Source organism: Sturnira hondurensis, unplaced genomic scaffold (genome assembly GCF_014824575.4).
Source record: "Sturnira hondurensis isolate 20B ecotype Veracruz unplaced genomic scaffold, ASM1482457v3 Scaffold0006849, whole genome shotgun sequence".
Lineage (NCBI taxonomy): Eukaryota > Metazoa > Chordata > Mammalia > Chiroptera > Phyllostomidae > Sturnira > Sturnira hondurensis.
Window position 1 is genome coordinate 871,851 of NW_028079480.1, and position 24,567 is coordinate 896,417.

Genomic DNA, 24,567 nt, shown 5'->3' on the forward strand with positions numbered 1-24,567 from the left:
CTTATATGTACTATCAGTTTCCAGGGTGTGCATCCTTTGGGACTAGTGTTCTATGCATATGCATTGGGAAAATGCTAGACCAAAAGGTCATTAAGATTCTTTCTATTTTGAAAAGGTCAGAATCCTAACTGACTTGCCCAAAGTTCATGGCTGCATTCATTGCATTAGAGCTTAGACTTAAACTCAGTTTTCTTACACGTCCATTATACAAAGTTATTTATTACAACTTTAAAATAGCAAAAAATTGAAAACCTCCTAATGGTTTATTAAGATAGAGGTAGTTAAACAAAATTTGTGGTGTATGCACATGAAAGAATACTGTGCAGCTTTAAAAAGAAAGAGGAGGCTTTTTGTGTACTAATATGATACAATCTCCAAAATAAGTTATTTAGGTGTAAAAAAAAAAGTCAAGAACAATGTGTTGTATATTACCTTTTATGTAAAAATGTGTGTTGAGAGGGGATATATGCCTCGATTATATGTTCTTAAAGTCGTTATTAGCATGTTTTGCCTCCAAGGAGGAGAATAGAGCCACTAGGTCAGAGAGGTGGGAGGGAGACTTTTCGCTATATATTGTTTCTTTTGATTCCTGAACCTTGTGGATCTGCTACTTATTCACAAACAAGAAGTAAAGAAATAAAAAAAACAATATAAGGTAACTCTAATGAATCAGGGAGTTGGAAAACACTGGACTTTGTGTTGTCCTCCTAGACCAGAATCCTCTGAAACTTTATTAGTGTGCGTTGTGCCCCATGCTACCTCCAGTGATTTCCCTTATGCGTCCTTTGAAAGAGATAATCACGCCCCTCTCCCCCTCCCCTTTCCCTTCTTCTGCCTGTCCAGCTTCTCAGCCCTAATACAGGTTTGTGATTCCCAGAGGAGCACCAGTTACAGTTATTCTGTGTCTGCTAAGCTTATTGCAACCTGAGAGGAAGGCTGTATCAGGGCAAGGAGGGGCCAAGGAATGGCCAGCAGCCCAGACCCAAGATGAACGTCCTGAGATGAGCCCTGGGCTCTGGTGCCAATTTAGCATACTCCCTCCTTCCATTTCAGCTTTCTTCTTTGGAAAACAAGGATAATTTACTTGTATTGGGGAGGTTTTGAGGCTCAAATGAGATTATAGATGAAAACATACTTGGCAAATGCAATGGGTTCCATATATGTGGAAGAGAGGGATTTGCTGTTGGAAAGCAAATTGCTCCAGGTGCATCCACTAAAATGAGAACGAAGTAGCATTGTTCCTGGTCACCACACCGCCATCCTTCATAAAGGAAGAACAAAGGGGCCATGTCTCCTTCAAGCTCTGGAACCTCACCCTGAGTGTATAAGAGACATTATGGAGAAGCTGAACTTCAGAGCCAGAAATTACCTTCCTTGTCCAAATGGGCTCACTCGCCAGCCAGGTTCTTTCCTGTGACCAAGAGAGGTTATGGTGTGTAAAGGGTGCCTTTTAAAACCTGCCTTTTTTATTCAGAATGGAATAATTTTAGAAGTAGAACATGGAATTATTTTCAGAGGCATTGGAAGGAGGCCAGTAGTGAGTTGCGTGACCTTGGACCAATGATTTCACCTATCTGGGTCTCAGTTTCCGAGTCAGTAAATGAAAAGGTTCTTAGGACCCTAGCCCCTTCCAATTCTAAAGTAAGAAAACTACCCAAAAACGCTGGAAAAAGAAAAATAGAAATCCCAGGCATTTGTGTAATTCCGCATTCAAATTATCATCAAATTTAGACCATAAATTTGCAGTGAGAACCACTGCAGATCAGCATTCTTGTTCGTTAGCACACGACCTCTCGTGTGTACTTCAGTTTGATCTGCCCTGCCAGCAGCACTTCCTCTCTCCCTTCAGACAAACAAATAAATAACGAGCCTAGTAGCCAATAATGAAATTAGTAGCAGGTGGAACAGCTTAGTTTTAATGATGGTGCAACCAAATTTTAATTGAACAAAGACTCATAACTTTTCTGTTAGCCCATTAATGTTTCACAAGTACTCAATGATGTTGGCCACACCTAGCTCCCAGGGGGGGAAATACTAACACTCTTAGCATCCATTGTCAGCTCTCCTTTCCACCTCCAGAAACAGACCCATTTTCCTGTAAAATTTCAGTTTCACTTACGCCTGGATTTTGTTCATTTTATCTTTTAAAGTTGTTTGCATTTCAGTTACTCACAGGACTCGGTTCTTTTCCTGAGGGGAAAGGGTGAGTCAGTGTGTGTGTTGCTGTGTATTGGGGTACAGTTCCGAGGGAGCCCTCAGAGTGCCAGTGTGTTCTCTGTGCTTTCCAGATGCCGCCTTCTTCCTGAACACCAGGCCAGGTGGGCACCTGAGCAGGGGACCTCAGGTGACTTAATTTAGTTAGCCACTACCTATTCTTTCAAGCAAATGGGTTTTTTGTTCTTGAAGAAACTCATGGAAGGGCATGTTTCTTATTAGAGGTTCACATACTAATTTTTAAAAATTTCCTTAATGTGACTCATGCTAAGTAATTCTGAAGATATCCTGCCCCACTCCGAGTGTTGTCACACAAAGGCTATGAAGTTGGAACAGGCAAGTCCTGAGTATGAAAGCTTTAATTTATCTCCCTCATTTATTTTTTATTTTTGTCTCTTTTCCTATTTTATGACCACTGAAAGTGTTCCTAGTCCCCGTCTTAAACCTAGGAGTTGATGTATTGGTAGGAGCAGCTGGACGCTCAAGATGTTTTTTAATCCCCTTTTCTGTGTATGTAATATTAGGCAAACAATAAATGTGGCTTTTAACAGTTAAAAGAGGAAGAAGGAAAGACCCTAATTTCTTCATGGAAGAGTCTTTCCCCCTCAATGTGGAAATGTAGATCAAGAATATCAAAAGTTGGTCTCTGAGTGATTGCATCTGACTTTAGGATCCAGAAACATTTTTTGTTTTTGCCAAGTTGTGCCATTCTTCCCGGGAGTGTCAGTGAACACAATGATAGTATCTGTTCACACTGTGCAGTGGGTGCTGTTCCTGAGGACACGCCAGAGCTTTGCTTCCTGTTGCGCCTTGGGAATGTATGGTGTATGGAGACAACCCTGCAGCTGAACCTGCTGATGCTGGCTGTTAGAGAATACATTTTGAATATTTTGTTTCAAACACAAAAAACAAAAAGAACTACCCATAGGACCTTCCCAGTGTCTTGTTTTATAAAAGATCAAAAATGGCAACAGAGAGAATTATATGAAGACATTCATGTATCCAACTCATAATTCATATTAATTTTTTAAGTTTTGCTTATATTTTATATAAAACAAAACATCATTGATATAAAATTGAAGTCTACCAGTTTTTTCATGTAGTCCCATTATTTTTCAGAGATAACCACTTATATAACTTAAGATTGCATACTTCTGTCTATATTTATTTTTATATTTTTACTAAAGCCATGAGAATCTATAAAGTAGCTATTGTATTGCTTTGTATGCTTTAAACATTTACATAAATTACATAATTGAAAATTATATAAAACTACATAAAGTAGAATGATAACACTCATATTCTACAAAATCACTTTCTTATACTCAACATGTTGTTAAGATCTGTATATATTGTTAAATATAAATTTGTTTTATTTATTTATCTTTGATATATAGTATAATGAAAAACATTTCCTATGTAAAATAAAAGCATAAAAATATTCTCCTGTTTTAAACTTTTTAAAAATACTTAAGTCTTGTCCCATCTGAAATATATTTTTGTTTATGAATGTGAATTAGAAATCTGATTTTATAATTTTCTTCCTATAGTCCCTGCACACTTGGATAGATTTATTCCCAAGAATCTTATAGGTTTGCAAAGTCATCTTTTTAATACAGTCTCTTACTAGTTGTTTTTAGTGTTTGGGAACACTATAGATTTTATATGTTCATCTTTTAAGTAACTACCATAAGTTTTTTAACCTGTTCTCAAAAATTTTTCTGTAGTTCTTTTAGCTTTTCTATAGATCATTACATTGCTTGCAAATAATGATAAATTAGGTTTGTTCTAATAATTATGTGCTGTTAATTTTTTTTTAACTATTGAGGATCTTCAGTACAGTATTTAATGCTAAGGGTGATGGAAGGCATTTTTGTTTATTCTTGACCTGAATGGGAATGACTTAACTTTCACCATAAGGTCTGATGTTTTCTCTGGGGTATTGGCAGATAGCCTTTATCAGGTTAAGAAGATCATATCTTCTGGCCTCTTAAAGATTAGTTTTATTATTTTTTTAAGGAATTGAATGTATCTGTTTTTATCCAACTTCTTTTCTGTATCTATCAAAATGATCATTTGGCTTTTTTCCTTTAATGTTAAGATAGTGTATTACATAGGCAGAGTTTTTTTATATTGAACAGTCCTTCCATTTATGGGATAAACCCTGTCTAGGCTGTAGTATTTTTTAATACACTGCTGGATTCTATTCACTAGTATTTTAAGATTTTTGTTTCCATATATATAGGTGAGATGATTCTATAATTTTGTTTTCTTGTGCTATTTTTTACTGCCAGTAGAATAGGGGTTCTACTATCATCATGAAATGATTTGAATAGTTTTCCCTCTCTGTCTATTGTTTGCGACAAAGTGTTTAATGTAGATATTATTCATTAAATTTGTTTGTAGAGATCTTCTAGTCTGGTCATGATAGAGTAGTTTGTACCTGACCGATCCTCCAACAAAAAACAACTCTAAAAGCTGATCAAACAATAAAGTAACCTTTTTAAGGCATTGGAATATAACCAACACAGGGAGAGTTGAGGAGCTAGGATTCTTGAAAGAAGAAAAATTCGTGAAGTGAACCCCATATAAACATCATCCCTAGATTATTTTCTTGAGGCTATTTTCCAGATTTCAGCCTAGGGGAATAGAGTTTAAGCAGACATAATGTTCTTACTGGGCTACAGCAACAGAGTAAGAATTGGGGGCTGCCAAAGTGGCTGGTATTAAAGGATAAAATTTAGAGAAAAGCAAAGCACAACGAAGAAGCAGCAGGAATACAAATTTCTCACAAGTCGTTGGCCAAATCCGCCATTTTGTATACAAGTCATTAGACCCCTAGAAACCAAGCAGTAAAAAGCAGCAGAGAGACTGAAGTGCTGCACAAGGATCTCAGCAAACAGATGGTAGGAGAGAGATAGAGACTAGCACACAGGTCCTGGTAATGTGTGGGTGCTTTCATAAACTCTCCTGGTTTTCAGTTGAGATTCTGAAAGGCTCAGACCCTAGAAGTAATGACCATGCTCTAGAAGTAAGGACAGTGTTTCAGGAGTAGGGACAAATTTGAAATAGACCAAACCTCCCACTGCCTTAAACCAAGCTTTAGGAGAATGAAGGTGATCTCTTGGTATCCTGTATTCTTTCGAAAAGAAAACATAACCATCTTTGGAGAATGGCAAATTAGCCATAGCCTTTAAAATTTTTCATTCACAATGTCCAAATCCACTTAAAATTTATGAAGCATACTAAAAAATAGAACTAAGTGGCCCGGAGCTAAGAAAGGACAAATACATACACACACACACATGCACACTCAGGTGATTCTGCCATTGGAGTTATCAGACAAGGAATTTTATTTTTTATGCCCTTATTCCCTCAACAATTTGTTGTTCAATAAATGCTAATGGCTGATGATATAATAGCATTTTGTGAATTTCATTTTCTCCACTTCTCTCCTCTGGGAAGGTACATAAACAGTTTGCTTTCAATGATTCTGTCTTTGTTTTAGTCCATTCAACTTTCTGTGAAAGCTACTTTTGCCTTCAGGGTGATTCTCTAACCACTTAACCCTTAGTGCCCCAAATCAGGGCTTTCTAACCAGTGCAATACAGTGCACCTTGATGGGCAACCAGGGTGCCTGGCGAGGCCTCCTTCAACCTGTAGCCCGACAAGTAGGGTCTCAGGGTTGCAAGGGCTCCCAGGTCCCAGTAGCTAAAGCAGTTGCTTTCCTCTGCCCCAGGGCTCTGTCGTATATTGTTACTGTCTGCATGCACCGTGAAATACGGAACCAGAAATACATGAAATACAGATTGGGAAGAAATAAAAATCACCATTTAGTTCTAAACAACTAAAAGTGTTATTTAAATCTTATGTGTATCTTTTTACATCTTAAAAATGTACAGAAATGTTAGCTGCATGATTTTTTTGCCTCAGACAAGGAATTTTATTTTATTTTATTTTTTTTTTTTTTTTAGTTTTTTTTTTATTTAATTATTTTTCAAGTACAGTTTTNAAATCACCATTTAGTTCTAAACAACTAAAAGTGTTATTTAAATCTTATGTGTATCTTTTTACATCTTAAAAATGTACAGAAATGTTAGCTGCATGATTTTTTTGCCTCAGACAAGGAATTTTAAATTACTCTGATATGTGCCTTCAGGAGAATGTGAATTAAAGGTGAAAAATAGAGGATTTTAACAGAGAATTGGAGTCTATTTTACAAAAATTAAATGGACAGTCTAGAAGTACAAACAATATTGCTTGATGTATTTAACAGCAGACAAGATATAGCAAAAAATTAGATTAACTGACTCACAGACAAGTTAATAGGAAATACCCAGAATGAAGCATAGGGGCAGGGGAAGAACGAGTACATGGAACATGTGGAATACAGGCGGCTTTTGCTGTCCCTAGAACTGGAGCACCAAAAAGGGAGGAGAGAATGCAACAAAAACATTTTTTTCAAGACAGAATGGCCATGAAAATGTCACAAATTCATGAAGCTCACATCCTCATAAAGTTAAACATAGAATTACCATGTGACCCAGCAATTCTCCTCCTAGCTATATATCCCAAAGAATTGAAACAGGTATCCTTTAAGTTGTAAATGGCCATTCTTAAAAACAAATACTTGAACTTGAATGTTCATAGCAGCACTATTGACAATAGCTGAAAGGGGGAAGCAGTTCAAATGTGCGTGAATGAATGAATGTATAAACAAAATGTGGTCTATCTCTGCAATGAAATAAATATTGGTATGTGACGTAATGTGGATGGACTTCAAAAACATTCTTCTAAGTAAAAGAAGCCAATCACAAGGGACCATGTATTATATTTTTTCATTTGTATAGAGTGCCCAGGGTAGATAAATTTACAGGGACAAACGATTAGTGACTTCCGGGGTTTGGCAGAGGGCGGAATGGGGAAAGACTGCTTAGTGAGTATAGGGTTCCATTTGGGGGTATTTCAGAATTAGCATGCTAGTTGCACAATGTTGTGAATAAAGTAAATGCCACTGGATTGTGAACTTTAAAATGGTTTATTTTATGTTATGCAGTTTTCCCTCAAATGAAAAACATGTAGAAAAGAAGCTCAGCAAATTACAATAAGGATACATACAAAGAAAACCACACCTAGATAAATCATTGTCATACTGCTAGAAAACAAAATCAGCAGTTGAACAAATGTAATTTTATTATCTACTAGCTTCCATAGTTTTTGTTGGTAAGTCAAATATAAGAAATGTGGTCACTCCTTGAGGCAAAGTCTTTTTTTCTTTGGCTGCTTTTAGATACTCTCTTGATCTGTACCTTACACCATAAAGGAAAATGTTAATTCAAGACAGATCACAGGCCTAAATGTGAAAGGTAAAACCAAAAAACTTCAGAAGAAGACATAGTGTGTTCTCATGACCTGGAAGTAGGCAAATATTTCTTAAATAGGACATAAAAATCACTAACCCTGAAAAAAATTGATTAATTGTACTTCATTTCAATTAACAATACCTGTTCATTAAATGTTAAAAAAAATCCATAAAGGGTGGGAAATCACAAACTGAGAGAGGATATAGGCTTATGTGAGTATATACAACGAAAGGTTTTCATCCAGAATATATAAAACATTCCTGCTAGTCAGTAAGAAAAGACAGAATTTTATCTTAACAAGGATAAAAAAAATGACAGTGCACTTCACAAAATGCCTTTTTTCATATAGGAGCAGCCCTCTGAGATTTGTGGTGTAAATTGCATCTCCTAGTTGCCATTCTGATTTTGAATCTCTATTTTTTTCTGCTATCTGGAGATTCACCTTCATTTCAAGTTTAACTAATATTCTTTCTTTTATTTGTGCAGCATTTCTCTAGGTCTAAGATTGGATGGGGGATTCCTAGCATCTACTCAGTCATGTGTGTTTATTTAAGTCCAAATTCCATTTTTATGAAGTCGGTTTAGATTAGAGTGGGTGATATGGCCCTGGATTGTTTCTGGATTCATGACTTTAAATTACTGTAAATCATTGCGGGCACAGTAGGTTAGAAGAGTTCACAGAGAAGGAAGCTATTTAGTCTAGGAAGAGGGAACAGAAGAATCTGGAGATTTATACAATTGTTGGAAACCAGTGTTGGAAGACCTAGCGTACTTTTAGCACCTTCTTTTCTGTGGAACTCTTTTTGAGCACTTGTTCTTTGTCTCTGGTGACCTGGTGGGCTTGTTTGTTTGTTTTGTATAAGCAGGGGATCTAATAATGTGCAGTAATTCACTGATCCTCAAAGTCTGGATCTACACACAAATCATATTACCTGAGATACCGATTAAAAATGTGGATTTAAGGGCTTCACCCAGGGTCAGGGAATTGACATTTAACATACTTTCTATCATGGTAATTCATATACTTAAGTGGGAAGTTATTACAGACAGATACCGGAGATAGGTATATTCACCCTACCAGTGGTGGTTGTATCAGTCGTGGAATTAATTGTTGGAATCTTGCTAATAATGCTTAATTCAATGGAGATAGCTTGTACTTTTCCAGCTGTAGAGAATTTAATTGTCCAGTGTGGCAGGTACTAGCAACTTATGCTCTGCAGGCCAAACCCAGCCTATCATGGGTTTTTGTATGGCTGGCAAACCTACAAAATGTTACTTGCATCTGTAAACAGCTAGGGAAAAAATCAAAAGAATAATACTTTGTGATGTGAAAATTTTATGAAATTCCATAAAAAAGGTTTTATTAGAATACAACCATGCTTATCAATTTATATTGTCTATGACTGTTTTTGCATTACAATAGCAGAGTTAAGAAGTTGCAACAGTGACCACATAGCCCCCAGTCATAAATGTTTGCTGACCACTGGGCAAGGCTACAGACCTTTTCCTTAGTGTGGACCTATCAATCTCCCCATGGCACCAAGGCTGCCTCCACTTCTTTACCTGTCCCTCACACTCAATGTGCTCTCGCTCTCTCTCTCTCATTGAATGTCCTACAGTGGAGCCCTGGACTACTGTTTTTCATTATGAAATAAGAAAGCAAAATTGCCCTGTTCTCATTCAGAAAGATCCTTTAAGTTTATCTGTGAAGTACTGTGATCTTTGAGGAAATATATTCTGGAAATATCAGGTAGCCCTGGTTATATTAATTCAATCCTTACCAACTCTTGGTGCCACTTAGGAGAACCAATTCTAGCCCCAGGAAAACATAAAAATGTCTACAAATTTTTAGGAGAGGATATCTATTTATGACAAACTAAAGGTTAATAGATTCATAATCCAACCTCAAACTATTGTTTCAAATGAAACATTTGATCTGACAAAGAAAAGAGTGTTTTTAAACTTTGTAAGAGAATATGACTTATTGAAACTTTCCCAAATATTTAATAAAACAAAAGATTGATATTGGAGAAAAGAAAATAAAGCAGGAAATAAGACTAAGGGGCTTTGCTTTGCTTTGTATCTAGAGAGAGCTAATTATATAGTTTGTGAATTATTGAGTGCCTTTTTTTTCACAGTTTCTCTCAGCCTTCCTTCTGGCCACTTTTCTATCCAGTAGCAAAATGATGAAAAAAGATGAGTGCGAGAGTAAGAGTAAATGGAAAATGGTGTTAGAAGAACAATAAAGCAGTGAGAAAGGTTAACACTAAAATGTTTATGAACTTGTTTTATTCTCTTGTTAGAGATGGACTATAAATTTCATTCTGTTTTCAAGTAACCAAAGTAAAGCGGAAAACAAAAATCTAGTGTCCATAAGTCAAAAACAAGAGTAATTTTTATGAGAAACATCATTTTTCTGATTATAAGCTTTGAGATAAATTTTTCTGAAATTTGTCCTCTGAAAAGTCTACTAGGTGCTAACATGGATGCTGTTTCACATACACACATAATGTAATATAGACAGTTTTTGCCTACCCTGTTCTTTCAAAGACATAGATGCAAAACCCACATTATGGAAAAGGTATAGCATACAGACTGAGGAAGTACAAAATAGAAGTAATTTCTCAATCTCATATATAAATGATGGTGTGGAAAATAAAACTCAATAGGAAACTTACAAGAGACTTTTGGGCAAGTCATTTTGTTTTGCTTTTCTCTTTGTATATATTCCTGTGTGCATCTGTTGGATGACATCATATGCAAAAGCAATGTAATTAGTACCAAATGAAATACAGGATTCTCACATGTGTTTAGGGGACACCCAATGGTATCGTCTGATTCTGTGTCAAAGAGGAGAACTTGAGCATTGGATCTGGAAGGGGCCTTCAAATCATCTTAGTCAAAAATAGCAAATATGTGGCACATGTGCCTTCATTCCTTACTCTCCTTACCATGGCAGACATTACTAACTGATCACACTAGCACATTAACTGGCAATGCACTTTGGAGATAAGGCTATTTCTCAACACAGTGCTTAACGCAAGTATTGCCAAAAGATCAGTGCTAGCATGCATAAGAATTCTTTTGATGGACTTCTGGTTTTAGCCACAATGTGTAAAGAGCTGGTGAGTTGTTATTCTTATTCACTCAACACAAACAAGGTGAACAGTTTGGAAATGAACAACTTTTCTTGGAGAATTATGATTGTAGGGCAAACCAACACCCTGAAATCTAGAAAGACAGGTTAATCCAGTCTCGCCACCAAAATTTGCTTACTTGAAACAGAAAATACTGAAACCATAACTGGTAGGAACACTTAAGTGGTATTTTTAATGACTTTCTAGAGAGACACTAAGTGTGGACTGACTTGAAAATAAGGAACTCCTGGAGGCTTCAGTCTTAGCCCCTCACCCTCCACTTTTGTGGAATCCAAGAAAAACACCATAGGGGCTCTGGCCAGGGGAGAGTAAGAGTTATCCTTATGGGATATAATCAGAGCATTCTCTGTAACAAATGTCAGCTCTCTAAGGGAAAAGTTATAACCAGAGCCTTATCCCTTTTATGGAAAGGCATTCCTCTCACTCTAACTCCTCTATCCTTCCTGTCTCACCTAAGAAAGAATAGCTTAAAAAGTGACATTTATAGCCCAGAGATACAGACCCAATAAAAGACTGAGACTGAATCATAAAATTAGGGAACAGTTTCCTTCTTCTATACTCAGCAACCATATCAACAGGGTGCTAATATAATAACAATGAATTCTAGCTAGAAAAAAAAAACAAAAAACCCTGTAACACACATACTCCCCCTGAGGAGGAGTAATTAGGGAAGCCTAAAGTCAAGAGATGAGTCACAAACAAGGACATCAGAGGAATCTGAAGCCTCTGGTACCTACAACTACAATAAACACATAACGTAGCACAACTTGTAGCCTAAATCCTCACAGGTCTACTTATCTCGGTTTCTGTTTCCCAATTCAGCATGTTGGCTTTCAACAAAAAATTACAAAGTATACCAAAAAGCAAGAAAAAACACACAGTCTGAACAAACAAAAAAAACCCCACAAGTCTCAGAACTAGACTATATATGACAGATGTTGGAATTATTAGACAGGGATTTAAAAATACTGTATTCTGCCATGTATAATTCATTCCTGTGTATAATGTGCACCCACATTTTTAGCCCAAATTTTCAGAAAAAAATCTTGCATTTTAATTTTTTAATTGTATTTATTTATTTATATTTGGAAACAAAACCAATTATCATATTTTAGGGTATTATTTTGCATATGGATATTATTATTGCTTTCTAGGGTTCTACTTTTAATGCATAAGTATAAATAAAATAATTTAAAACATTTATATAGATACAGGATTATTACTCCCCATGTACAATGCACATCCTTATTTTTCCCTCAGAAATTTGGGGGGAAAAAGTGTGCATTATACACAGCAAAATATGATAACTATGATTAATATGTTAAGGGCTCTAATAGAAGAAGTACACAATATATAAGAATGGATGGATAATGTAAGCAGAGAGATGGAAATGCTACAAAGTGATCAAAAGCAAGTACTAGAAATAAAAAACACTGTAACAGAAATGAAGAATGCCTTTGATGGGCTCATTAGGAGACCAGACACATCTTAGGAATCAGCAAGCTTGAGAATAGGTCAACAGAAATTTTTCAGACTAAAATGAAAAGTGAAAAACAAAAGAACAACAGAACATTCAATAACATGGGACATTTTCAAAGTGTGTAACATACATCATTGGAACATGAATACATGGAGGAAAAAAAGAACACAGAAGAAGAACAGTGAAGTAATAATGGCTTGAAGTAATTCAGTAATAATGGCTGAAAAGTTTCCAAAAATTAATGAAAGGCAAAATACTGTACATAGATCCAGGAAGCTCATAGGTACCAAGTATTATAAATACTAAGAAACTACACCAAGAAATATTACGTTCAAACCGCCAAAACCCAAAGAAAAAAGAAAACTTTGAAAGAAGTCAGGGGAAAACAACACTTCACCTACTGGGGACAAGATGGGAAGTACAGTCATGCACCATTAACAACAGGGAATTGTGTCATTAGGCGATTTCATGATTAGGTGAACATCACAGAGTGCATTTACACAAACCTAGATGGTATAGCCTACTACACACCTACACTATATGGTATATCCTATCACTCCTTGGCTATAAATCTCTATAGCATGTTACTCACTGTACAAAACAAAAGTAGATTAAATCAAGCACAAGAGAAAATGGTGCAATCAAGGAACTAGATAAACATGAAATGTGAGGGGCTGCTGCCAGAGTTATGTAGCATACTGTTATATACTGTTTTACAGTAAACTATTTTGTAAGTAGAAAGAGTATGCCCTAAAATAATGATAAAAGTGTAGAATAGTATAGTATAATAAATACATAAATTGGTAACATAGTCATTTATTATTATTAAGTGTTATGTACTGTACATAATTGTGTGTGCTATACTTTTATAAGACTGAGAGTGCGGTAGGTTTGTGTTATACGAGCATCACAACAAACACATGAATACTATAATGTGCTGTAATGTTACAGCTGGCTAAAGTAGGAGATACACTAGGTGACAAGAATTTTTCAGCTTTATTATAATCTTATGGGACCACTGTCATATATAGGCTCCATTGACCAAAATGTCATTATGGGGAACATGACTATATTTGCTCATATTTTTGCCCTTTTCTGAGGAGCATAATGAAATCAGGAAGTACCTCTTGAGATTACTCAGAGGGCAGACTTTTTTCCAGACATCTGCCTCATTTTGGAAGCTGGCTGCCCTAGCTAGGAGTTAAAGGCATAGGGGCAGATGCTATTAGGAAGCATTGTTATGTAAGCATTTGCGGTAAATTGCACGAAGAGCTCTGAGAAAACAAAATGGATGGGAGATGATTCTGGGAGTTTGTTGTGATTTATTTTGTCATTCTAAATAAATACTTTTGTAACTAATCTTGTGTTTTGTACTTTTGATTCCTTTTTCTTAAAGAATGTACCACAATTTGTTTTAAATTTCAGCCCCAAAACACACAGACCCACTCTTGTCCCTACTTTGGATTCTATCACTTGCTAAGACTGAAAATTCCCAGAGGTGCCCTCTCAGAGTCCACTCCATTTGCTGGAGTTGCAGGTGGCTTTTCTACCTCTGTCTTTAGGGGCTGCTTGTAGATCCCTCTTCAGCACTGCAACAAGGGCCAGCTGTTTGAACCTCTGCCAGGAGACAGTCTCTCCACTTACACTGGGTTCGTGGGGGAGAATGACCTGGTCTCAGGACCAAAAGTGTGCGAAGAATTAGGAGAGAAAAATGATCAAGAAAATGGCGCTCTTAGAACAGCTCTTAAGCCTCAGGGCCACCCTTTGGGCTCACTGTGGGTTGGATTATACAAGTAGTCATGGTTTCATTAAATATAGTTTTTGAGCCCACATTATGTGCCTCTGGAATTGCCCACAAACCTGACCTCTACTTTTACCATTTTTCAATGATAACATCTTTTCAAAGTACCAACTCTTAGAAATTCCTGGACCTCAACCTTGTAATCAGCTGGGTGACTCCTGTGTAGATTTATAGGAACTGGTTTAAGAAGTTCAGAGAAACACCTATATTCAGTAGGATCTTTATTTTTAAAAGTTTTTGTAATAATTTTCATTTCATCCAAGCTTCACTTGCCTGAAGTAGCTCTTGAGCACAAGATAGGAGGGTTGACCCATTGCGAAGATGAAGAATAATGTAGCCTCAGAAAGAAAACCTAAGGGCGAGTCTGAAGAATGTGCTCAGCAAGAAGCCACAGTGAGGTCCTTTGGAGGAGGAACGAATACAATTTACAGAGCTTCAGACAGACTCAAGTCAGCCTCTCCAGTGTTTGGCTTCAAGGTGTCAGAATAGGTTTTATAGGTCAACAGGGTTGTTCTAATGATTATCCGAGCTTTTCCCCCTTCAGTGGGGAAGGCCCCAGTTTTATGGAATTACCTGCCCAGTCAGCAGGCGGGGTGTTAGAATTCTGAGCAGACTGCCCCTCCTCCCTAAAAGCAGCAGGCAGCAAAATAGGTCCGGAAATTCCTGAGCATTGGGAAGCCGGCACTAATGCAATTACCTGAAATAAAAGAAGGGGTCAGATAATAAGGGGCAAAGGTTTTTCCTTTTAAAGTAAAGAGCCAGGTAAACAAAACCAGCTGCCACTGGAGCCAACAAACTCTCCTCATTAAATGTTTTAAGAGGCTAATGGCATAAGTGGCTAATTGTAGTACAATTCTGAGGACTGAATCTAGGGACCTGGAGAAGGGGGGAAGGGGAACCAGGGTTAAAACCTGGCTGGCAGAGACAGAAAGGGGATGAGACCTGCCCCTGGCAGAGGATCCCTAAATGGACAGAGTGGAATTAAAGCCAGAGTGTGATGACTTGAAGCCCAAAGTCTCCAATGGTTCCGTCAGTTTCCCAGTAAGGTGAGCTTGGGAGTCTAGTCTGGGACAGTTTTAAGTTTATATGCTCGGAGAATAGACTAGGATCTGGAATAGGTTATTAAAATGACTAATTATGGAAAATTTTATGTGTATTTACTATGAAAAACTCCAAAAGGGTGTACAGCAAAAGGTTAACAGTGGGTCTCCCTCTCAGTGTTGGGCTTATCAGTGATTTTTCATTCTTATATTTTAATGTCATTTATGTACATTTTCTTTTTTTAAGTTTTTTATTGTTTATGCTATTGTTATCCCAATTTTACCCTTTTGCCCCTAGTCCCCCTTTTCCCAAGTCAATCCCCACATCCTTGTCCATATAAAGGGCAAAACTTTAAATAAGATGAAGTATATTAAACTGGAAATAAAATTTAAAACTAAGGAGGGCAAGAGAGTTGGTGAATGAATTGATAGGTGGTTTTATTTACTTTGAATATTCTGTCATCTTTGCTCCTTCTCCAGATATGTGCTTGGTATTATCTGCCAATCTACAGACCAGTAGAAAAAGGGGTGAAGGTTGCTGGTATTGAGCCAATTTGTCTCCACAGAAAGGTTTCAACATTTCAGCACAGTCTCTCCTGGTTTCAAGTTTTAGTTGAATAGCTCAGCCACTATGGTGTGATCCTAAGAGATGCTGAAAGTTCAAGAGAGCCTGGAGGAGGACTATGATTTACCTAAATGTATCAGTCTTAGTGCTTCTAGAACCACCTGTTCTGCCAGGGTTCATGTGGAAGTACCTCTAAATGATTAATTTCCTTTCTCCCTTCTTTCTTCCTTTCCCTCCATCCTTCCTTTCCTCTCTGATTTATTTAGATTACTGACACCTTTGTAGCCATTACTAAATGAATTAGCTCTTGTGGAGAGACTGGTTGGTAGCTAAGAATCAGTTTTATCATTCCCAGTGAGCAAGGCGGAGAAAAGCAGAGTTGCCCCTGGTCCCTGGACGGTCAGTCAGTTGGAATCCAATTCTACTTCTTTCACCTAGTCTTAATGAGAAATCACCATCATCCTCATTTTTAACAGTTAACTCTTACCAAGTGGTTACCTCGGGCTACTCACCCCCTCCATATCCAAATAATCTAAATGATATGCTGGGCCCTTCACTACAGGCAGCCACTATCAGAGAAAGAAAGCTCTGTAACAAGCAGGAATTTTTAAAATAACCACAGATTGTTGATGTTGAATGTTTTCTAAGCAGCTTCTGAAGATTAAGTACAGAAAGCTACCTGTTTAAAGGTTACCAAGAAAAGAGCTTAGGTATTTATCAGATTCATAACTGTGGTTAAATTATCCCCTCATAAAATTGATACAGAATTCTGGGGGACCAAAGTTCCTGTTTCCATAGTACAATGAAAGGTTGCAAATGAAAGTTGCTGAAAATTCTCAGTATAACATGGGGGCTTCCTTTGACACCCAAATGTGAATTTGACTCAGACTGAGGTTATTAAAAAGACACCGCATTGGTCCAGTTGCAGAAGGAACAGATTCTTAACTGGGCCAAATGTAGAGGCAATGTCCAGGGCCATGGTTGAGAAGCATTTTAGAGGGTGCCTGATAGCTCTGTCAAAGTCTCTTCTTCTCTTGGAGAGCTCATCTGTAGCCATGGCTGTATTTATTATCTATAAACTGAAAAAGACACCCAAGTCACCATTACCTGTCTCAACTTTTCTCTGTACCTCCTCCTTATATCTCCAACTACCTGTTGTATCTTTCCTCTTTGATGTCCTCTGCATCCTTGATATTTCAAGCAGAATCATTCATCCCCTTTGACAAGCCTACAACCTAGTCTGACTGGCCTGTGTATCCTTGGCAGCAGGGTTCTCTGCAACATTCTCTCTCATAAGCTCATAGTCATCCCCTTCCTCTCTTTCTTACACTCCACAGGGCTTTATTTAATTTTAGTTCTTCACAGACTCTCACTTTTACTTCTTTCCATGACCTCCCTTACTGGACCCAGATTCCTTCTTACCTACACTGTTGAGATAAGATAACCTTGTCACACTTGTTTCCTGCCTGGAGCTCTCCCCTGTTCCAGTATAATTCACAGCCCACAGAAATAGCCTGAGACCAACTGAGAATGATTGAATCCAGCTTATTAGGTTAAATGTGGGGCCAAGAATAGGCTCTAAAAAGCTTAAGCCAAAGATTTTATGGGAATTCTTCCTCTACATGTTAAGGGAAGGAACAATTGGACTATTTCTTGGGTCTAAGAAAACAGCTATTGAGTGGACAGTAAGAGGGAGCAAATTTTAGACCCGTGTTAAAGAGCCTTTTGTGGCTTCAAGCTGCCGTCCAGTGGAAGAGCACTAGCAGTAGATGAAAGTGGATTCCCTGTCCTAAATGGTCACTTCTCAGGGACGGCGAAGCAAGCTCACATGCTTGACCATACACGTCTTTTCAAGCTCCCTATTTTTGCAACACAGTCACAGCCCTCTCCATCCCTCCTCTGCTTCCCTACTGGTAATATCTGTTCTGGCTGCTTCCTGCTTCCATCATTCCCAGTCCTACAGTGGGTGAACGTTCTCTCCTTCCCCAGGCAGGTGCTCCCCTGCTCACTCCATCCGATGGCTTTTCCATCCAGGTTAGTGCCACCTTGGGCTCTTAAGTTACCTGGAGGCTGGATTTGGTTATTGATTCCTTTTATGTGCTAGGTACTGAGCCCAGATGTTTTTTTCTGATTTGGTTGGTAGAGTAACCCTGTGAAATACTATAGTTTCTTTTTAATTCAATTTAAAATAAGGGGAAATGCAATTATGGTATAAATAATGAGTGTCAAAGCTGGGGTTGAACCAAGGTTTTCTAACTCCAAGGTCTGTATATTTGAGAAAAGAAACAAAAGGAAGGGGGTAGGTAAGAGTAAAGGGGCCCTCAACCCTGGACCAGGGATTTGTGAGACAGGGAGGGTGTTCATAGGGAATACTACAAACTGAAAAAGTACAGCTGGCATTTTTTATCTCAGTAAGTATTTAACTACATGTGTTGCCAGCAAAATTTGTAAACTCAGATGTTTGAAATAGTTACTGGGAGATAACTGAGAAAAGAGGAAACGATAATATATTTGATTAAAACATAACAGAACACTAATTACAGTGCACTTTTATCATATGCCTAGTCATTATGTAAAATAGTAACAAGTGTTCAAGCATTTTCAATGTGTGTCAGATTAACATTCATAAATTATTTTAGATTTTATCACCATGTTTTAATACGCCTAGCTTTCATGTAGTATGCTGTCTAATTACAACTTTTTAAAAAATCAGAATGCTAATAGTGAAGTACTAATAGCAGGTAATGGACATGGACATGCCTAGCCCTCTGTGTTGTGCATAATAAATGTTTATTGGATCTCAGTTTAGCATTTGCACCAAGAATGAGGTGAAAGGTCATGTCATTTTATTTTATTCCCTAATATAAGTAACCATGAAAATTTTTGAAAGCATATACCCTTTGATATGATTCCACTTCTAGAATTCTGTACTCACACTAATTTAATCAGTCCCATGTCGTTTATGACCCCATCTTTGTGAGCTGAAAATTAGAGAAGTTAGAAAAAACACTAATGAGTTACTACTATGTGCCAAACACTTTAGGTTTATGTGCTTAAACTTTAGTTAATACTGAGAAGTAGGTATGTTACCTCTCTTTTAATAATAAGAAAACTAAGGCTGCTGGAGGCCAACTATTCCAACTATCTTGTACAAGATCACATCGATAGGAAATACCTGATTTGGAGTTTCAACTCACAAATCTCTGGCTGCAAACCCCATACTCTTTCCAACACACCAATAGTTGATTCCATGGAGATGTCTGAGGTGGTGAGGGAGGCCAAAGAGAAGGCTGAATGGTGGAGTGCGTCTCCCACCCTCACTGCAACCAGGTCACCTGCTTTACAATCTAAAAAAATTAACCATTCTGCTATATCATGTATTGGTATGGGAATTTGACATTAAAAAATAATTTTCACATGGTTCTATAATGTGTACTGATAGATTCATGTCATTAAAAATGAAATAATCTATCATTAGCCTTCAGCCAGTCAGAGCTGAGTGAGTTGGAAAAGACACCTGGAAGTCATAAGCATTGATTTAAATTGATTTAATTTGGAATTTTGCAAAGTTGGGGCTGGGGAGAGTTGAGTCACCTAACCCTGGGCCAGAATCAGCTTAGATTTTAGAGTAAGAGTTCACAAAGAGGGTCCTTATAAAGTGGATGGAACTCTTCAAGTTAAATGTTCGCAACACAGTATCAGCACAACTTGATGCTTCACTGAAGCTGCCTAACAAAACCTATTCACCAACGTACCCACAAGTGCCTTCTTAATATTTTAGGAGAAGGCTCCTGGACTTTGATCTATCCGACTGATTTGTTTATCTATTCATTCACCACTCATTTACTTTGGAGGTAGTATAAGAAGGTTGACCACAAGGTACTTTGCCCAGGCAGGTGAGCTGAAGCTGAAATCTTTGAGACTCACTCACTACACTAAATCAAGTTTTTATGGTTGGTATTTGCTTTCTTGTTTGAAGGTGTGGAAACCTATAAAAATGTTTAAGTATTCTTTCAAACTTCTCACATACCTTTATTACTCTAAGGTCTGGATAGGGATGGCATTGAATGGGTGTTAATTTTTTCCCTAGGAGCAAAAATGTAAGCTTTTCTCCATTACCCAATTTGTGTATGAATTCCTATTTATTCCTAGAGAGCAAGAAATGTAGTTTCATGGGACAAAGATTGAAAGAAACACATAGACCACAAATAAAGATAGAAGGAGATTGAACTTTGGGTGGTGAATGCACACTGAAATATGCAGATAATTATTACAAAATCGTACACCTGAAACCTATGTACTTTTGTTAACCAATGTCACCCCAATGAATTTAATAAAATTTTAAGAAGGAAATAAAGCTTATTATTTATTTGAAAACTACCCAAGGTCAAACTTTTTAGGATATAAGAACCTAAGTGAATCCTGGGCTGCTTTCTCAGGCAACAAAGACCTTTGGCTAGTGAAGTATATGTAGTCTCCTGCTTGAGATTTTGTCTGATTTTTATTTTATTTTTATTCCAGTTGCTACATTGATGGCCGGGTGGTCAAGGTGATGGACTTCCTGAAAACTCGCCTGTTAGATACACTCTCTGACCAGATTAGGAAAATTCAGAAAGTGAGTAAAAGCCTCCTGGGAAGAAGAGGAGACAGTTTGGGGGTAAGGCAAGGCAAAGGTCACAGGGGCCCAGCTGGACATCAGCACTGCGGGAACCAGGGTGGAAAAGTAGCATAGTCTAGATTTGCACGGTCTAGAGCTACCTCTCATAGTTGATGATTGTTTATTGTTTTTCAAATTGAAAAATTTTTGAATATAACATACCAAGGTTTAATCACTTTCATTGTTATTCTATTACAGCTGTCCCAATTTTCCCCCTTTGCCCTCCTCCACCCATCCCACCCCCCTCTCCCACAGTCACTTCCCACACTGTTGTCCATGTCAGTAGACATGTTCTTTGTAACAAATATTTTGTGATAGTTTGCTTCTAAACTGTGAGTTTCTTAAGGATAAGTTTACTGTGGTTTCTTTTTTGCAGGGGTTGATTTGGGGTTAGTTTAAGAAAAAAATGATTACATTTACTCAGTGAAATTTTGACCTGGGGAATTGGCCATCATAAGCCATATTTACACTATTTCTAAATGTCTTAGAATCAGCCAAGTAACAACTAGAGATGTGAGTAAAGCCATACTAGTCCAGTAAAGTCCTGCATTAGGACCTAGTAACAAGACACTTTTGGTCAACAGTTCTCACTCTTGAGCACAGTCAAAGTCACCAGAGATGGCTCACAGAGTTTCTACCCTCACTTCTGATACTCTGATTTAGTGTGTCCAGAGTGGCTGCCAGACATCTCTGTACTGAATAGTCACCTGTTAAGTGACTCTACCCAGTGCAGATCACATTTTGAAATATATCGGATTCGTTAATTCTGAATCCTGAGGATCCTATGTCTACAATTTCCATCTGCTTCTACACAATGGTGATTTCAATCTTTTGTTGCCTAGTCAGGCTTTTCTTCAGGAAATGGGGACCTTTTCAACATGTAACTATCTCTTGAGCATATTAAACAAATTTTTGCAGAAAAATAACAATAGGTAGGCACCCATTAATATGGGATGAATAAATAAGTGAATGGACAAAAGAATGAATGGCTCATGTAGAAAATTAGCTGTGAAGTAAAATCCCATTTAGAGCAATCATAGAAAAGCACTTCTGGTTGTCAAAGTGGAAATCTGTACCCTTTTGTGCATTCATACGAATGTCATGCTCGGGTTATGAATACCCTTTGGAGTCCTCTTATTACCAAAGGGTTACAGAGACTGGTAAGCCTCAGGACCTCTGGACCTTATGTCCCAGACTGATCTCTCTCAGAGGATCGGGTGTATTGGCCAGCACCCTCAGCTGTCACTGCCATCTGCTGGCAAAGCCTAAGGAGAGAACCAAGTGACTTGTCAGTGTTTAGAATTCATTTAGTGTTTGATATTTAAATATTCAATATTTACAGAGTGCTTAGCAAGTACCAGACAAAGTATCAGGTGCTGGGATACAAAATGGAAAAAGACACAGTGCCTACCCTCTAGGAACTCACGCTTTTAAGGTTTAACCCTTACTTTGAGGGGTTGAGAAAAATACTGCCTAATGCTATACACTGTCAAACCACTGAACACTATAGTTGTCTGTGCACATTATGCTAATCCAATGTTAAGTATTGCTTTGTAAATGAAGGGGGGGATTTCTCTCATTTATTTATTCATTCATTCTCCCATTCAATAGATATTTATTGAGTGATTACTATGTTCCAGGCACTATCCCAGGTGTTTGCATTGCAACATTGTACAGGTCCCTGTATTTTTTACTTTCCTGGTTTTGACCTGATCAGAGTGGAGCTAAAATGATTCACCGGTATTGTAGCACAGTGAAGGTTCTAGCTGTGGTCATGTAATTTTTAAAATAGAACAAAAAGCTCTAAGTCATAACTAAGCCATAAAAAAGGTGTCGGGAGTTACGTTTCTTTCCTTTCTCCCCACAACTCATTACCCTCCAACACTGCATACTCCTTAACCATGAGGGAGGGTTCAAAGACTGAAATTAATAAGCTAAGCTTACCTCCTAGTTTGTGTAGTAGGCAGGGCCAAAGAAACTTAAGAAAAAAGGCTCAAACTCTGTGCACAATTGAGATTCAGACCTTTAAAAGCATGTCTCTTGAATGAAGAGGGCCAAGTGCAGTTGCAGGGAGGAAGAGTGGAACCTCTAAGAGAAATGACCTACATGCAGAAGGCACCTAATAGGGGACAACTGGAATTAGCATTAGGGCGTGGAGTTACCTTTTAGCAATTTCAAATAGAATGTGCCCAGAAGTCTTCTCAGGCCTGAGTTCCTGATCTGATTATGTTTTGCTGCATAACAAATTACCCCCAAACTTAGTGCCTTAAAGCAACCACTTACTGTGCCTACAGATTATGTGGGTAAGGAATTCCCACAGGAAACTGTGGGATGACTTGTTTTTCTTCCAAAATGTCTGAAACTTTCGCTGGAAGATTCAAAGACTGTGGTGACTCAAAAGCTGGCCACCGGAATCGTCGAAAGGCTCGTTGACTCTTGTGCGTGGCAGGTAGTTGATGCTAGCTGTTGACTAGCACCTTTGTGGGACTAACTGGAATACCTACATCTGAGCTCTTTCTGTTGCCCGGGCTTCCTCCCAAAGTTCTAAAGCCGGGAACCCAAGAGAGAGCCAGGTGGAAACTGTATCACTTTTTTTAACCTACCCTCAGAAGTCACAGGGCATCGCTTCAACTATAATTTATTGAGGCACTGAACAAGACTGGTAGAGATTCAAGGGGAAAGGAAATAAACTCCGCTCGATGGGGGTGGGGGAGTGGATGGCAAGATTCAGGAAGAGTGTATAGGACCAGAAATATTTTTGCAGTTATTTTTGGAAAATGCTGTCTGCCAAAGTTCTATCATCCATGTTTCACTTAGTATCCCATCAGTTATTTCCCTCACTCGTTTTCTTTTTCCAGCTCTCTTTACAAAGCTGCTGCCAGATATTGCCTTACATGGGTATCTGCTGGAGGTGTTACAGGATTGCAGATTCCCTGAGACTTGATGCTTGGGGTAGGCTCTCCACTGACTGCAGCAGCCTAAACCCAGTTGTTAGGGCCTTCAGGCTGAGTCTCTCTCACCACAGCCCAGAATGTGCTAGGTACTGGCCTGCCCTGGGGCTACGAGGGCTGGGAGAAGACCAGAGAAGGATCACCAAGCTTTGTCAGTTGAAAAGTTGCTTTTCCTCTTCCTGAAGTCCCCTGTGGGCAGGAAGGGGATATAGGAATGTAGAGTCCAAGGTGCAAACTGAGGCAGCGTGGCCAAACTGCTTTCTTGCGAGCCTTCAAAGTCAGTTCAGAGATGAGCCAAGTCAGATTTTAGTATGTTTATACCTGGAACCCACATCCAAAGCTAGGAATGAAATCTTTGCTTTTTTCTGTACTTTGGGAAGTTCAGAGAAGTCCTAATAGCATCCCTCCCCACCTTCCCCTAGGCTCACAGTGGTAGAAAACGGGTAGATTTCCCACCAAAATGGATTTGTATGGGATTGGTTAGATAAATCAGTGGTGAGACTGTGTAAATAAGAAATAGGATACAGGATTTGAAGTCTGATGGCTTGGGCTGGAGTTCAGGCTTGGTTGTGTGACCTTGGAACATTGCTTTATTTCTCTGATTCTGTTTCATTATCTGTAAAATGAAGATGCTATCTTCATTTTACAGATAATGAAGAAGAATGTTATCTTCCTTCCCACTTGGGAAGATTAGGAAGGTCATGTAAAGCCCTGTTTTGTTCATTGCCATTGAATGCTAGTTCTTAATGCCATAATTATTGTGGTTTCAATTATTGTAGTTATTTCTAATAAATTATGTAAGTGAAGAAGATTCATGCTACCTTTATTCTCAACTTTTTTGCTTTTTTCCTCTTTCCTCTTCCTTTGAACCCTGGAGAGTATGATAGGTAATATTTTTGGCACCTGAAATGCAGTAACTCAATTGCTAAAAACAGCTGTGGTTTCCAAATTTGGACTGCCACTTACAAGAATTGTCAGTTTTCTGAGAAGTGGGCAAATTCCTATAATATGAAAATCTGCATGATGCTTTTGAAAGCTAAACAGAGACAGTGTTTGGACAACCCGCTTCTTTGGCTGAACCACGCTCTCTCTCCCTGACATTAGAATGAGGATAATCATCTGTACTTTGGGAGATCAGTCGAGGGAAAACAGTTGAGAATCTAACAATGCAGGCAATAGTCAGATGAGAAAGGAAGAGATGTTTAGGATACCGTACAGATGGTATAGTGTGGATAGCTGGGCTGACTCCAAAACAGTGACGTAAGGACCAAGAAGAACCACTTTGGCTTAAGTCACTTGGACTCAATGATTTGTGTCTTAATCTCCTAGAGGAATCAG

At 38.1% G+C, this 24,567-nt stretch overlaps 1 protein-coding gene across 1 annotated transcript in view; it reads left to right on the forward strand.

Moving 5' to 3' along the window:
• The window catches only part of HPSE2 (heparanase 2 (inactive)), a 260,303-nt gene that overhangs the window by 86,520 nt on the left and 149,216 nt on the right, over nt 1-24,567 (forward strand). The window contains exon 5 of the mRNA XM_037050907.1: nt 20,143-20,236. Within this exon, the coding sequence (XP_036906802.1) occupies nt 20,143-20,236 (94 nt within the window). The remainder of the gene's footprint in view (nt 1-20,142; nt 20,237-24,567) is intronic.